Source organism: Brassica rapa, chromosome A09 (genome assembly GCF_000309985.2).
Source record: "Brassica rapa cultivar Chiifu-401-42 chromosome A09, CAAS_Brap_v3.01, whole genome shotgun sequence".
NCBI lineage: Eukaryota > Viridiplantae > Streptophyta > Magnoliopsida > Brassicales > Brassicaceae > Brassica > Brassica rapa.
The window spans coordinates 23799524-23812422 of NC_024803.2; the positions used below are offsets into that span (position 1 = coordinate 23799524).

Here is a 12899-nt window from a genome sequence, read left to right on the forward strand (position 1 = left end):
AATTGCAGAAATTTAAATTGCAAGAATTTAAATAGCATAAATAAAATCGGGAGGCTCAGCCTACCACATGATCCGAGGAGTCATAGACTACCATATTGATCATTTTTCAAAGTCCGAGGAGACATGGTCTACCATTTTGACTTTTACTTTTTTCAAGGTCCGAGGAGACATAGTCTACCATTTTTGACCTTTTCTTTTTATTCACGAAAGCAAAGCATACCACGTGTTTCTCTGATCGTGAAGGCATAACCTACTATAACGATCAGTCGGGGAAGGCAGCGCCTATCATCCCGAACGGAGAAGGTCCTGCCTCTCACTCCAAAACAATAATAAAATTTAAATAAATTAAGTGTATTGAAATATATAAATTTAAACATTACCTCGGCTGGTTTAAAAACTTTCGGATTGATAAAGTCAGTTGGTCAAAGCCTCTGCTGATAACGTGTTGTAAACTATAACGTAAGGATGATATATATTTTGTATTTTATAACAAAAGAAAGAGAGAGTGATTGAACGAGAAGTGAGAGAAGAGGAGTGAGTGTGTTTTTTGTATTGGAAATAATACGAGAGAGATGATAATTATTAAACTTGATTCATCCTTCTCTTTGTTACAATGATCAGACATATTTATAGAGAAGTAAGTCGGTAACATTAACAGACTTTGAGAGGAAGAAGACAAAGCATAGGATAAACATTATCCTAATAGATAATTATAAACCAAGATATTTTGCCAAAATATCTTATAACAGTTTACTACTATTTACTTTGTTTAACTGCGGTACAAGGACACAATTTTATCAAGAAAATGATTCAAAATTGCTGGATGGACCCAAAATCTATAAAGCCAAAAAAGCCCAGAATAGAGAATTATCGACAAATGAGCGGGTCGGACCAGATCTAGGGGCTTGATTCCCCGAATACAGATCTAAAGCACACAGCTAAGTCGCCGGAAGCGCGTCGAATCACGCGCAATCATCTGTAACCTGCCTATGTTTCTCCTTTCTCTCTCTCTCTCTCTTTCACTTAATGATGTAAATCGATCTTTATTCGTCCGTGAAGTAAGTCAACCTAGTTAGTTTGCTTCATTCACACTTCAAATCTCCTTCTCAACAACCCTTCTCTGTCGACAATGCTAGTATGGCTCAATATAGACAATCCGGAACCGAGAGATTCAACGGTCGCGTCGGCGGCAGTTACCCTCACAACGGCGCATCTTCTTCTGAGCATATAGCGATCGGGATCCGGAACGGCGTGGGAGGAGCGACTCAGCACGGGAAGACTAATCGGTGGAGGCGATCCGTAGTACGACCAGAGAGGATTCGTCGCCTTGGAATCGGCTCTGTAGTCTTCGTCATCTGCCTTGTGCTCGTTCTCACTGTTCTAGCCTACTATTACATCTCTGGCTTTACTAACAGTGGCTACGATGATAAAGGTTCGTTCGATTCCTTCTCTTGCTTTCTCTTAAGATTGTTTCTTATCTTTTGTTTGTCTGTGTGGATTAGATTCTTACGAGGGTGATTTTCTGGCGAATGTGACGAGAATTGACCCTGAGAAGGTGCTTGAGTTTGGTCAGGGGTCAGTGGTTCATGGACGAGACTCGAGATATTGGGATAAGGATGACAGACGACGGGATGATGACTATAATGAAGATGATGGAGTAGAGCATCTATCTCAAGATAAACATGTTGTTGCTCAAGTGACAAAGGTTCCTGTGAAGGGGAATGTGGGTTTCTACAATGAAGCTGGACGGAACGAATTAAACAAATATGAAGCCGAGTATCAAGCTTCCCTTGTCAACGGTGGTGGTGGTGGGGATCACGAGGCTCTCGATGTGGACCCTAATGACGATGATGCCATTGATTCTCAAGGGGATGAATACGTTGATTCCGGGCATGACGAGGATGATACGCATAAAGAGAAGAAGCCCACCGAGGTTCTGAGCAAGGATCATACTGAGGAAAAGGATTCTTCGAAAAGGCCACTTGAGGATTCTTCTCTTGTTAGTACGGGTGCTAAGTCCGGGAAAAAATCACGATCTGATACAAAAAGAAGAGGTCGAGGCCGCAGATCTTCAGGTGATAACTTCGTAATCAGCTTCCTTGAGAAGTGAGAACTTCTGCTCATCATCATTCTTTAATCTTTCAGGTGCATCTTGTGATATGAAGCTGTTGAATTCTAGTCAACCAATAGTGGAGCCCTTGAATACTCGAAAATCTGCTAGGTTCTCCTTACAGTACATAGATAATGAAGATAAACCCGATGGGGAAGAACAGTGGGAGCCTAGGTTTGCAGGTCATCAGAGTTTACAGGAGCGGGAAGCTTCCTTTTTCGTTCAAGACAAGAAAATTCATTGTGGTTTTGTCAAAGCTCCCAAAGGATCTCCAACCACTGGGTTTGACTTGACAGAAGATGATACTAATTATATCAGTAGATGCCACATTGCTGTTATCTCATGCATCTTTGGCAATTCTGATCGCTTGAGGCCTCCTGCCAATAAAATGGTATTATTCCCTCCATCGTATCTTTATGTTGTTTGGCCTTCTGATTTTCTGCGTCTAAAATTTGTTTCTGTGACCAGTGAGTTTTGTATCATAATAGGAGTCTACCGCGCATACATTGAGCCTAAGTTTTAGTGGCACATACGTAGTCACTAGCAGAGACTTGCGAGCCGAGTTATCTTAGAGAGTTCAAGTGACACGTGTTAAACTGTAGGTGCAGTTTAACTAACTTTTGTAGACTAATAGGGTGGAAATAGATGAAAATGAGCAGTTTTGAGCTAGGTACACTAATAGTGAGTTATAATGAATGCTTAAATAGCTGGCATCATAAAGTTGGTTCTGTGAGTGTTTTCATCAGCCATGGACAGCCATCTGTTAAGATCTCTTCTCATGGCCTTATAATGGTTTACCAGGACCTGGGAGTAGCTCCTCTAGCAAAACTATCTTGCTTCAAGGAGCAACCTCATGTTTCCTCGAGAATCTCAGAAAACACATTTGCTCTGTTGTGTTCCTTATTTCCTTTTGCTTTATTGGTTATGGTATTTTATTACTTGTGCTAACCTGAATTTTTTTTCTATTCACTTAGATAAGTCGGTTGTCAAGAAAAAATGTCTGCTTCATTGTGTTCGTGGACGAGATTACCATGCAAACACTTTCTGCAGAAGGCAATGCTCCAGACCGAGCAGGATTCATTGGTTTGTGGAAGTTGGTTGTTGTGAAGAATCTTCCTTACGCAGATATGCGGAGGGTAGGAAAAATACCAAAACTGTTGCCACACCGACTTTTTCCATCAGCTAGGTAAGTCTTATGTCATAACGATAATTCTCATTTTTGATGGGTCTGACTAGCACATATCTTTCCAGCAGTTGCAGTTAGAAAACAGATAAGTGTCCCATGGTTGAGTAGGTTTAAGGAAAAATACCTGAAAGAACATGAGTTATAATTTGTAAAGCATATGCATAATTGTCATTCTGAGCCACAAAGATAAAAGCCATGTTTGGAATACGCATGCATCTGGTTGCATATCCAATGCCGACCAAGCTTCCCAAGTCAGACCAAATCTATATTAGTACACAAAGAAACTCAACTGTTGTTTATTCTTCCAGGTACTCAATCTGGTTAGACAGCAAGTTGCGACTTCAGTTGGATCCTCTACTCATTCTGGAGTACTTCCTATGGCGTAAAGGTCACGAGTATGCTATATCCAATCACTATGACCGCCATTGTTTATGGGAAGAGGTTGCACAAAACAAGAAGCTGAACAAGTACAATCATACTGTTATAGATCAACAGTTTGAGTTTTACAAGGCTGACGGGCTGACCAGATTCAATGCTTCAGATCCGTTTAAGCTTCTTCCTAGCAGTAAGATTTTGTTGGATAACTGATATAAACCGAAAATTTCAACCCTTTTTTTTTGCGGGGAGCGTTTTGCATTAGTTAGTGGCCATAACTGGGTTGCTCATTAGATGCACACTGAGTTTTTAATTTCCTTATCAAGTATTATTGTTTATGATCAAGTCGAGGATTTAGATATTCGCATGCGCAACTATGCTAATAGTTTTTGCAGCCATCCATTACTGCAACGTTTAGATTATATGCTCTTTGTTGGTCAAACCCTTATTGCCACCATGCAAGGGTCAATCAATACCTGGCATTGGTCATATGTACAAAACATTTTTGCGTTTTGCTTACTTACAATCCTCTTGTTTATCTGGGTCGCAGATGTTCCAGAGGGGTCTTTCATTGTACGTGCACATACTCCCATGTCGAACCTATTCTCGTGTCTTTGGTACAACGAAGTGGAACGCTTCACTCCTCGTGACCAGCTGAGTTTTGCCTATACTTACCAGAAACTAAGAAGGATGAATCCTGACAAACCATTTAATCTTCACATGTTCAAGGTAAAGAAAGATATTAATAATAATAAGCTGTTTGATGCTCGTCTAAAGCAGTGGGTTGCCTTGCCTCCATTTGTAAGCTGGGTTTAGGGTTGTAAAGTCCAAAGTGCTTTTGACACGAGGTTGAGTAAAGTCCTATAAACTAGTAGTATCAGAGCCAAACCCCAAATGCAGTGAGTGGCTTGTCTAGTCGTGGAACCCATAGGGTAGTATGTAGTGGTCTCATATTTTATGGATGCCTTTTTGTGTTCGTACAACGATTGAATTGTGGATTAGATTTCATACCGTAGTCTGCGTAGCAAAGAGTATCTAGAACTAAATTTCTAAGTTTCATATGTTTTGTTTCCTCGTCTGAATTTTCAGGACTGCGAGAGAAGAAAGATTGCAAAGTTGTTCCGACACAGATCAGAGGAGAAGCGAAACCTTATACAAGCAGCACTACAACAATAAACGACCCGAACATCTTTTTTTTTCTAAAATCTGTCCTGTATATTACTTGTTGGTTTCTCTACTTCCATATTACACAGTGTCACTTGGAGAAAAGCCACGTTTCTTTGCTCCTGGGGACTTCAAAACTTCTTTACGTTGGATCGAGTATGTTGCTTGGAGGCGAGAGCCAGATGAGGTATACGAAAACAATGTGAGGTGATTTGTAGTGTAGCGCGACGTTTTAAGAGTTGAAACTTTGAAAGAAGAAGAAGAAGAAAAGCTTTGATTAGATTCGATTTCATGAGAAGAGGGTCCTCGATTTTTATTCAATTCATTGCTTTGTTTTTGTCTGTATCACTATCATGCAACCAATTTATCCCCTTAAAAAAATATAATACATTGATTATATTTTACTATTTTGAAACAAACAAAAATACACAACCACAATCACCAACATAGAAGAGATTTAAACAATGATTAGCAAAATATCTTGTGAATGACTAACGAACCAAACATAACAACACGTACATTCTAATTTAAGTTGTGAATGAGGTTAATTGATAAGATAGGCAATGTCACAGAGTGAAACTAAGAGATTACCCTTTTTATCATTCATAATATTTTCATGCTTTTCTCGGGGGGTTTGGAAAAATCTAGAATCAATACAATTTTTATAAGGGATTTTTGCCGATAAGGAACAAAAAAAGCATATCTTTGTCCCCTTACAATAAAAAATCCAAACTTTGTCCCTTTAGAACAAAAAAAAATGAAAAACCTGTTTTGTCCTTTTTAATTAAATAGGTTAATAGTAAGAAGTAAAAAATAAACGGATTCAGTGAAAAATTGCTTCACTTTCTTTGTCTCCGACTCCCGTTTCATAAGGAACAAAAGGCGATTCCGCCGTCGACTCTCTCTTTATTTTATCCGTTCAAGTTCGTCGGAGACGACGATATCGTCGTCACATCTCTCCTTCGTCCTCCTTCTGTCGTCTTTACTCTTTTTGAATCATCGATTACAGAGAATTGAAGGTTAGGGTTTGGAAATCCCCTTTCTGATTTTTTTCCGTTTTTGTTTACGTGCATGTAGTATAAAGAGCATGAATTGTTTAAAAATACAAATCGAATCGCATTTTGATTTTCGTTTGTGGGTTGAGTTGATTGTGAGGTCATCGTAGTTCTTGTTCTATACGATTCTGAGTTATATTTTGTTTGGTATTGAATTTGCTTTGTGTTTTGAATTCGTAATGGACTTAACAGGCTAATGAGTTGATGTTTTTGATTTCATGTTTTATAGGAATGGATTACCAGTTTCCAAAACGCTTTATTGAAGAAGGAGCTGAGACCAAGATTGATAAGATTAACAACACCTGTAGGCGCACGATTCTGGGGACGCTGAAGGTGGTTCTCAGGGATGAGTATCAAGAAGTTTTGAAAGACCCTGTCTTCGGTCCGATTCTGGCAATCGTAGAGAACAAGCTTATTTACTCAGGAAAGGTTATTCACAGTTTCATATGCAAGCAGCTCAAGGTTTCCAAGCTTCACGAGTTGTGGTTTCTATTTGCAAAGAGGCCTCTCAGGTTTTCTATGCAAGAGTTTTATGCTGTGACTGGATTGAAGTTCAAAGAAGAACCCGACGTAGACTTCAATAACTGGAAGAGTGATAAGGGGTTCTGGAGCACGGTGCTGAAGGAAAATAAGAAGATCAACTTATTGGTTATAAGGGATGAGCTCCTTAAAGTCTGTAAGGAGTGGACGTATGTGGACAGGGTGCGACTAGTGTATCTGTGTATAATACATGGATTCGTCATTGCGAAGGATTTGAGAGTGTTTATCCCTCACGAGTTCATCCGTTTGGTGATGGATTTTGAGAAAATGAGGATGTATCCTTGGGGTCTTCGCGCCTATGATGAGCTGCTTGCATCAATATTCAAAGCAAGGGAAGATGTGCATCTGAAGAACAGCTATGTATTGGATGGATTCTCATATGCGTTTCAGATATGGATTATGGAGGCAATCCCAGACATCGGTTCTATGGTGGGTAAAAAGATCAAAAACAACTTGACGAAAGTGAGATGTAGGAATTGGAAAGGAAGTGGAAAAGTATCATATCAAGATATCACCAGCCTAGAGTCCAACTTTGATAAGGTAGTTATCTTTCTTATATTAAAGTTGAGTTCAATAATCGAACAACTGAAGCTTATTGTTTCATTTTTTTCAGGGAGAGCTGTTCCCGTTTATATCATCTACTGGGAGCTTGGATGCAACTGATAATGCTGAGTTCTTTAGGGAAGATGAGAAGAATGACGAAAGAGTCAATCGCATTGTTGCTCTGATCAGTGCTAAACAAGACTGGAAGCAATTCACTTGGGAAGTTGAGACTCTGCCTCCAAATATGGAGTTATCTGACGCAGAAGAGGATGTCGAAGTTGAAAATGTCACAGAAACACCTGTGGAGGAACCGGCTGTTGTTGAAGAGGAACCAGCTGTTGTTACAAAAAGGGGGAAGCGTAAGCTAATTGATCCTGGTGTCGAGTCTCGAAAGAAACAACTTCTTTGTCAAAGAGCGGCTGAACATAACAGTGTTGTCTCCGGTGATATGAAGACCTTCATTGAAGGTTTGTTCAACTCTTCTTTCAATTCTTTTAAGGAGCTGCTGCAGAAGGACATACAAGAGCGTTTTGACAAGGTCGACAATGAGATGGCTCAACTGAAGGCAACAGTGTCGCAGATTACGGGTCCTTCAGTTGCAGTGGGACGAGACATAGCATCTGAGATTCCCTGTCCTTCTGCAACACTTGGGAAAGAGCAAGAGAAATCATCACAGAGTCCGGGTCCTTCAGGAGCAAAGGGAAAAGGCAAAGGCAAGGCATCTGTGAGTGTTGATCCTCCTCCGCTTCGTCGTAGCCCTCGGCCAGTAAGAAAGGTAACCAAAACATGAAGCTTTGAATTATGTAGGACGAAACATCTTCCGTTGTAAGTGTTTATGTGGTTTGACTATTTTGTAATGTCCTTGTATTGTGCTATGTTGCATATCGGCTTGTAATGTATCTTTTTGTTTGCTATGAAGTGAACTGATAACTATGACATGTTAGCTTGGCTATTTTGTAATGTAATTTTGTGAATATGTTGACTCTATTTCCTATTAATGTTGTTATGCTTTGCTTTATTTACAGGAAGTTAAAACTGATGACGATGACATGTTTGATTTTTTGAAGAATTTGTCACAATCATCGACCTATGTAGATAAGGGGACACAAGAATTTTTACAAGACGCCGTGGGAAACCTTTCTCAAGCATCACATGTTAAAGGCTTTGATCCCTCACAAAAAATCAAGGACGACGAACCAGCAGAATGGGTTACTCCACTGTCTTCATTTAAGCCTCCGAATTGGAAACCACCTACTCTAAAAGATGAGGAATTACTTGAGGACCGGGTGCATGACATTGATCACTCACTAGTGTTTGTCCCTGAGGATGGATGGGCCAAAATAATTGAGTGGTCCTCAACTTCCAAGTAAGTTTATATTGTTTCTCAAAACGTTAGAATAGTATCATTTTTAACTGAATTTTGCATTGCAGTGAACTGAAAATTGGACCTTCTATGTTAACAAGTGTGTTAGCAGCACGCGTATGGGACCTACAGAGTGGCTTTTGAATCACGTAAGTCTAAATGTGTTCCTTGATATTTTCAGTACATGAGTTACAATCTATTATAAAACTTTCAGGAAATTGATGCTATGATGTACTTATTCACTGAGAGGACTACTTTGCGACGATGGGAACCAACAAAAGTAGCATTCATGAGCTGCATGTTCAGTAATCAAATGAAGACCTCTTTCGATGAGTTTCGGAAGGACAAGAAGAAATTCAAAGTATCTGAATTGCTTCACCGGTACGGCATTGGTGAACTTCCACCACACGGACGAACAGGACTGACGTGGGATCTTGACGTCACACGCATGTATGTGCCTCTAAATGTCGGTAAACACTGGATCTCTATGTGTGTCAACTTTGTTTCTCGGTCGATAGAGGTCTTTGACTGTGAGGGATTGAAATACAACAAGGAAGTAGAGCCATTTGCCATTCTCATCCCTAGGATTGTCAAATCTGTTCACTCATCAAAGAATCGGCAGCAACTCAAGGTCAAGCAATATACTGTCAGTTACGCCCCAATGCCCTACTTATTAAACAAGAGTAGCAGTGATTGTGGAGTGTATGCCTTGAAGCACATTGAATGTCATCTTCTAGGCTTGGATTTCGCCCTGGTGAATGACAACAACATTCGAGAAGCGCGCCAAAAGATTGTTTACGACCTATGGGAAGCTGCCAATGATCATGAGCTTATTTTGAGAATGGCACAATACACTCCACCAAAGACGATCACAAATCCTCTAGTGGAACTTGATTGAAGTTCTTTCGTTTATTACTTGTTAAGGAAATAGGTTGTTATTGGCTCTCTTATTTGACTCTTGAATTTGATTCTTGTAGTTACTCTTTAGTTTTTACTTTATTTGAAACATTTAGTTGTTCGATTTATGTGTTGTGACAATGCTTATTAACCCCTAAATATTCCCTAAATGAGTGGTATGCGAAGACAATCCTTATCAACCACTAAATATTTCCTATTTGACACTAAAGTAAGACAATTCATTTGAAACCTTATTTATGCTCTAAATGCCACTAAAGAATGACAATTCTTATCAACCCCTAAATATTCCCTATTTGACATTAAAGTAAGACAAACCATTTCAACCCCTATCTATGCCCTAAACGCCACTAAAGAATGACAAACATTATTCAACCCCTATGTATACCCTAAATGCTACTGAAGTATGACAAACGATCTCAACCCATTGAATCCACACAAATCTTTTAAATCAGAAAAAGATCTTACTAATCAAGACAAATCTTAATAATCAAAACACATACAACTTTACCCTAACTTCCAACCCGAGAGGAAGATTGTTTGACCTAAAAAAATCTTATATAAGACCATCAAATGGCCTGAAACCCTATATATTCCATCGTTTGTTTCTCCTACATCTCGAAAAAAACATCTCGTTCCTCCTCAACAAAGAATGACGAACATGAATCACAATGAAGGGATCCCTTCCAGATGCTGGTGTGGGAAGGGGATTGTCACATATGTTTCAAAAACAGAAGAGAACCCATATCGACGGTTCTTCAGATGCGAGATTGGGATACAGGTAAATCTGTAATTACTTATTCATCATTATTCAATATGATCAGAGAATGAACATATGTGAGATTGACTTGTTTTTGTGTTTTCAAACAGAGAAAGAACGAAATCCATCTTTTTAAGTGGGTAGACGAGGCTCTGTTAGATGAGATTCAGAGGATGGATGAGCATCAAACGAGAATTGGCGAGGAAATTGAAGATCTGAGAAGTTCCATGAAGAAGACAGTTGAGGAGGAAGTTATGAAACATAAGAATTCGATTGATGTAGGTTGTTTAGGATCCATTCTCACTATTTTATGTCTCTGGTCCAAACGTGATTGATAATGTAATGGTTCTCTGTTTAATGTTAAAATAAAACTTCTATAGAATTCTAATGTTTAGACCTAAACGATTTCCAGTTGGATCATTTGACATGAACAAACTGAAACATAACTTCCAATCATCATCTGAAGAAGAAAACACATAGTCTATTAGATCTAAAATTCAACATGAAAATTCTGAAACATAACTTGCATAAAACATGAAGAACACATAGTCTCTCAATCATAACTTGCATAAAACGAAATAAAAAGAAAAACATAGTCTCTGAAACATAACTTGCATTGAACAAATTGAGAATCTTATATTGCTAAATCACATGTTCTCCTGTTGTGACCTTCAATCCCACATCGACTGCATTTCCGAACTGTAGAGCGTTGAGTTCCTTGTGACGAACGGATCTTATCTTCGGCTGTCTCGTATCTGCGTTTCTTTCTCCTACCCGCAGCTCGTCTACTCTCTGGAGGAAGCATTTTTGACTTCTCCACATGAGATGGGAGTTTCCATGCATCTTCAGGGACGCTAATAGGATTTATGCTTTCTTCATAAGCCGAGCGCCATGAGGCAGTAGTGTACATGTCGTCTGTGAGTGTGTGTGGTCTTATTCCAACACTGAAGCCTGCTTTTATGGCGTGCCTGCATGGGATTTTCATCAGATCGAATTTCCCACATGAACACGTGCGTCTGACCAAGTCTACCGAGCAGTCGAAAGTGTCACCTTGAACTAAAAACCTATGATCGCTAACGGGAAACACCTTAAATGTCTTACCCTTCTCAATCCTTCTGTCAATCTTCTTCTCCACAGCAATGGTTAGTGGCTTCGAATGCTTAGAACTTAAAGTTCTACGTTTAAAAAACCATCGAGTCATCATTTCCCTAATGCTGTCCAACAAAGGTATCACTGGAAACTCTCTAGGCGTACGCAAAGCTGCATTTATCGACTCCGCAGGGTTAGTAGTCCTAATATCATATCTGTAACCCGGAAACTGACAACGAGCCCACTTCCTCACATCGGCATCTATGAGATACTGTCCAATTTCAGGACTAATAGCGAAAATAGCAGTGAAGACCTTACGAAAATCAGCAGCTCGATAAGCTTTAGAAGCCTTAGCAACCAAACCAGCCACACCTTTCCCGCTGAAATATGTTACAACATTATTCAGCAAGTGGTGAATGCAAATTCCATGATGAGCTTGCGGGTACACTCTCGCAATAGCTTTAGCAATTGAGGAATTCCTATCAGACACAAAAGCTAAACTATGGTCGTCAGCAATGACCATATTAAGTTGTCTCATAAACCAGTTCCACGCGAGGTCATTCTCTGAGTCGACAACTCCAAAGGCAATAGGATATAAACTCGAGTTTCCATCTAATGCTGTAGCAACTAGTAATACTCCTTTGTATTTGCTCTTCAAAAAAGTCCCATCCACCACAATAACTTTTCTAATTGCAGCATAGAAACCGCGAACACTCTGACCAAACGAGATGAAGAGGTATTTGAATCTCCCTTTTGTATCCCTTTCATAAAATGTGTGTGACCCTGGATTAGCTTCCTTCATCATATGCAAGTATTTAGGAATTTTTTCATAACCTTTCTCCGGAATACCTTTAACTGCGTTGATTGCATATTCACGTGCATCCCACGCCAAAGAATAGGATATCTCAACTCCATATACCATACGCATATACTGGATTATATCATCCGATCTCGGTCCTTCTTTAGCAGTTTCATACTTATGCATGATCAGAGTACCCACTGTTTTTGCTGAAACTGTCCTAACAGAACCCTTCCTATTGGAGGCAGCACATGAATGATCAGGTACATACTTTTTGATGATAAAATACGATGAGCCTGTTAAACCCTCTGCACGAACACGCCATGTGCAGTCATCATCTGAGCAACGAATGTACCATACTTTTTTATCCGATCTGACAACCACGTAGTCGAAATTATTTTTCATTGCACATATTTCGAATGCTGCCTTCAAAAGTGTTTTGGAAGTAAAAGATTGACCCTTCTTCACAACATCCACCAAAGAAAAGCGAACACCATCTTCATTGATCTTTTCTTTGTCACACTTTTTGTCATCTTCACTGTCAGGTACCTCAACATCTTGTTCTGAATCCATATCACTTGAATCGTCAGACTCCATAAGCGCTTCCTCTCTGTTAGGCGACTCACTACCTTCTTCCGCCATGTTAGAGGCTTGAGTACTCACACACAACTGCGTCGAAGCTTTGTTCTTTACATATGTAAGAAAATTTCGAACTTGTCTTTCACTGGTGATGATAACAGGGGGTGAGTAGATGCTATAGATCAAATCGGAAGGTAAATAACTCAGCTCTATATTGACCATGTTTACATCAATTCCAAAGTCTTCACACACCATAGCCTTTAGGTTTTCAAAGCTTGAACTTGTGTCCAAAGTAAGTAACCTGCCTCCTTTTTCTTCATCAACAAGAAATCCCCATCCATTGTTCATCGACGATTTCCACAAACCACATGAAGCATATATGTTAATCTTCATATTTTAGAATGACAAAAGTTTGAAAGAA

At 39.5% G+C, this 12899-nt stretch overlaps 5 protein-coding genes across 5 annotated transcripts in view; 4 read left to right on the forward strand and 1 right to left on the reverse strand.

Annotated features, from left to right (window-relative positions):
• The window catches only part of LOC117128145, a 734122-nt gene that overhangs the window by 645833 nt on the left and 75390 nt on the right, over positions 1–12899 (forward strand). The gene's annotated exons all lie outside the window — the stretch shown is intronic.
• LOC103840004 lies at positions 1004–5234 on the forward strand. The gene is made up of 7 exons (XM_009116483.3): positions 1004–1432; positions 1503–2075; positions 2146–2501; positions 3085–3296; positions 3605–3861; positions 4222–4400; positions 4761–5234. The coding sequence occupies exons 1-7, from the start codon at positions 1138–1140 to the stop codon at positions 4845–4847; spliced, it is 1959 nt and encodes a 652-aa protein (XP_009114731.1). The 5' UTR covers positions 1004–1137; the 3' UTR covers positions 4848–5234.
• Positions 5488–9234, forward strand: LOC103840096. Its single transcript, XM_033278428.1, has 6 exons — positions 5488–5854; positions 6120–6970; positions 7044–7748; positions 7999–8339; positions 8405–8453; positions 8551–9234. The coding sequence occupies exons 2-6, from the start codon at positions 6122–6124 to the stop codon at positions 9232–9234; spliced, it is 2628 nt and encodes an 875-aa protein (XP_033134319.1). The 5' UTR covers positions 5488–5854; positions 6120–6121.
• Positions 9913–10346, forward strand: LOC103840098 (uncharacterized protein At4g04775-like). Its single transcript, XM_009116576.2, has 2 exons — positions 9913–10032; positions 10122–10346. The coding sequence occupies exons 1-2, from the start codon at positions 9913–9915 to the stop codon at positions 10344–10346; spliced, it is 345 nt and encodes a 114-aa protein (XP_009114824.2).
• On the reverse strand, positions 10646–12826 carry LOC117127771. The gene has a single exon (XM_033278429.1). The coding sequence runs from the start codon at positions 12824–12826 to the stop codon at positions 10646–10648; it is 2181 nt and encodes a 726-aa protein (XP_033134320.1).

What these genes read in the sequence shown, in the direction of transcription:
- LOC103840096 (XM_033278428.1), top strand. Translation starts at nt 6,122, where the DNA reads ATGGATTACCAGTTTCCAAAACGCTTTATTGAAGAAGGAGCTGAGACC. An exon ending in TAGAGTCCAACTTTGATAAG is followed by an intron (nt 6,971 to 7,043) that starts GTAGTTATCTTT and finishes CATTTTTTTCAG; the next exon opens with GGAGAGCTGTTCCCGTTTAT. An exon ending in GAGTGGTCCTCAACTTCCAA is followed by an intron (nt 8,340 to 8,404) that starts GTAAGTTTATAT and finishes TTTGCATTGCAG; the next exon opens with TGAACTGAAAATTGGACCTT.
- LOC103840004 (XM_009116483.3), top strand. Translation starts at nt 1,138, where the DNA reads ATGGCTCAATATAGACAATCCGGAACCGAGAGATTCAACGGTCGCGTC. An exon ending in GGCCTCCTGCCAATAAAATG is followed by an intron (nt 2,502 to 3,084) that starts GTATTATTCCCT and finishes CTATTCACTTAG; the next exon opens with ATAAGTCGGTTGTCAAGAAA. An exon ending in TTAATCTTCACATGTTCAAG is followed by an intron (nt 4,401 to 4,760) that starts GTAAAGAAAGAT and finishes CTGAATTTTCAG; the next exon opens with GACTGCGAGAGAAGAAAGAT.
- LOC117127771 (XM_033278429.1), bottom strand. Translation starts at nt 12,826, where the DNA reads ATGAACAATGGATGGGGATTTCTTGTTGATGAAGAAAAAGGAGGCAGG.
- LOC103840098 (XM_009116576.2), top strand. Translation starts at nt 9,913, where the DNA reads ATGAATCACAATGAAGGGATCCCTTCCAGATGCTGGTGTGGGAAGGGG. An exon ending in GATGCGAGATTGGGATACAG is followed by an intron (nt 10,033 to 10,121) that starts GTAAATCTGTAA and finishes GTTTTCAAACAG; the next exon opens with AGAAAGAACGAAATCCATCT.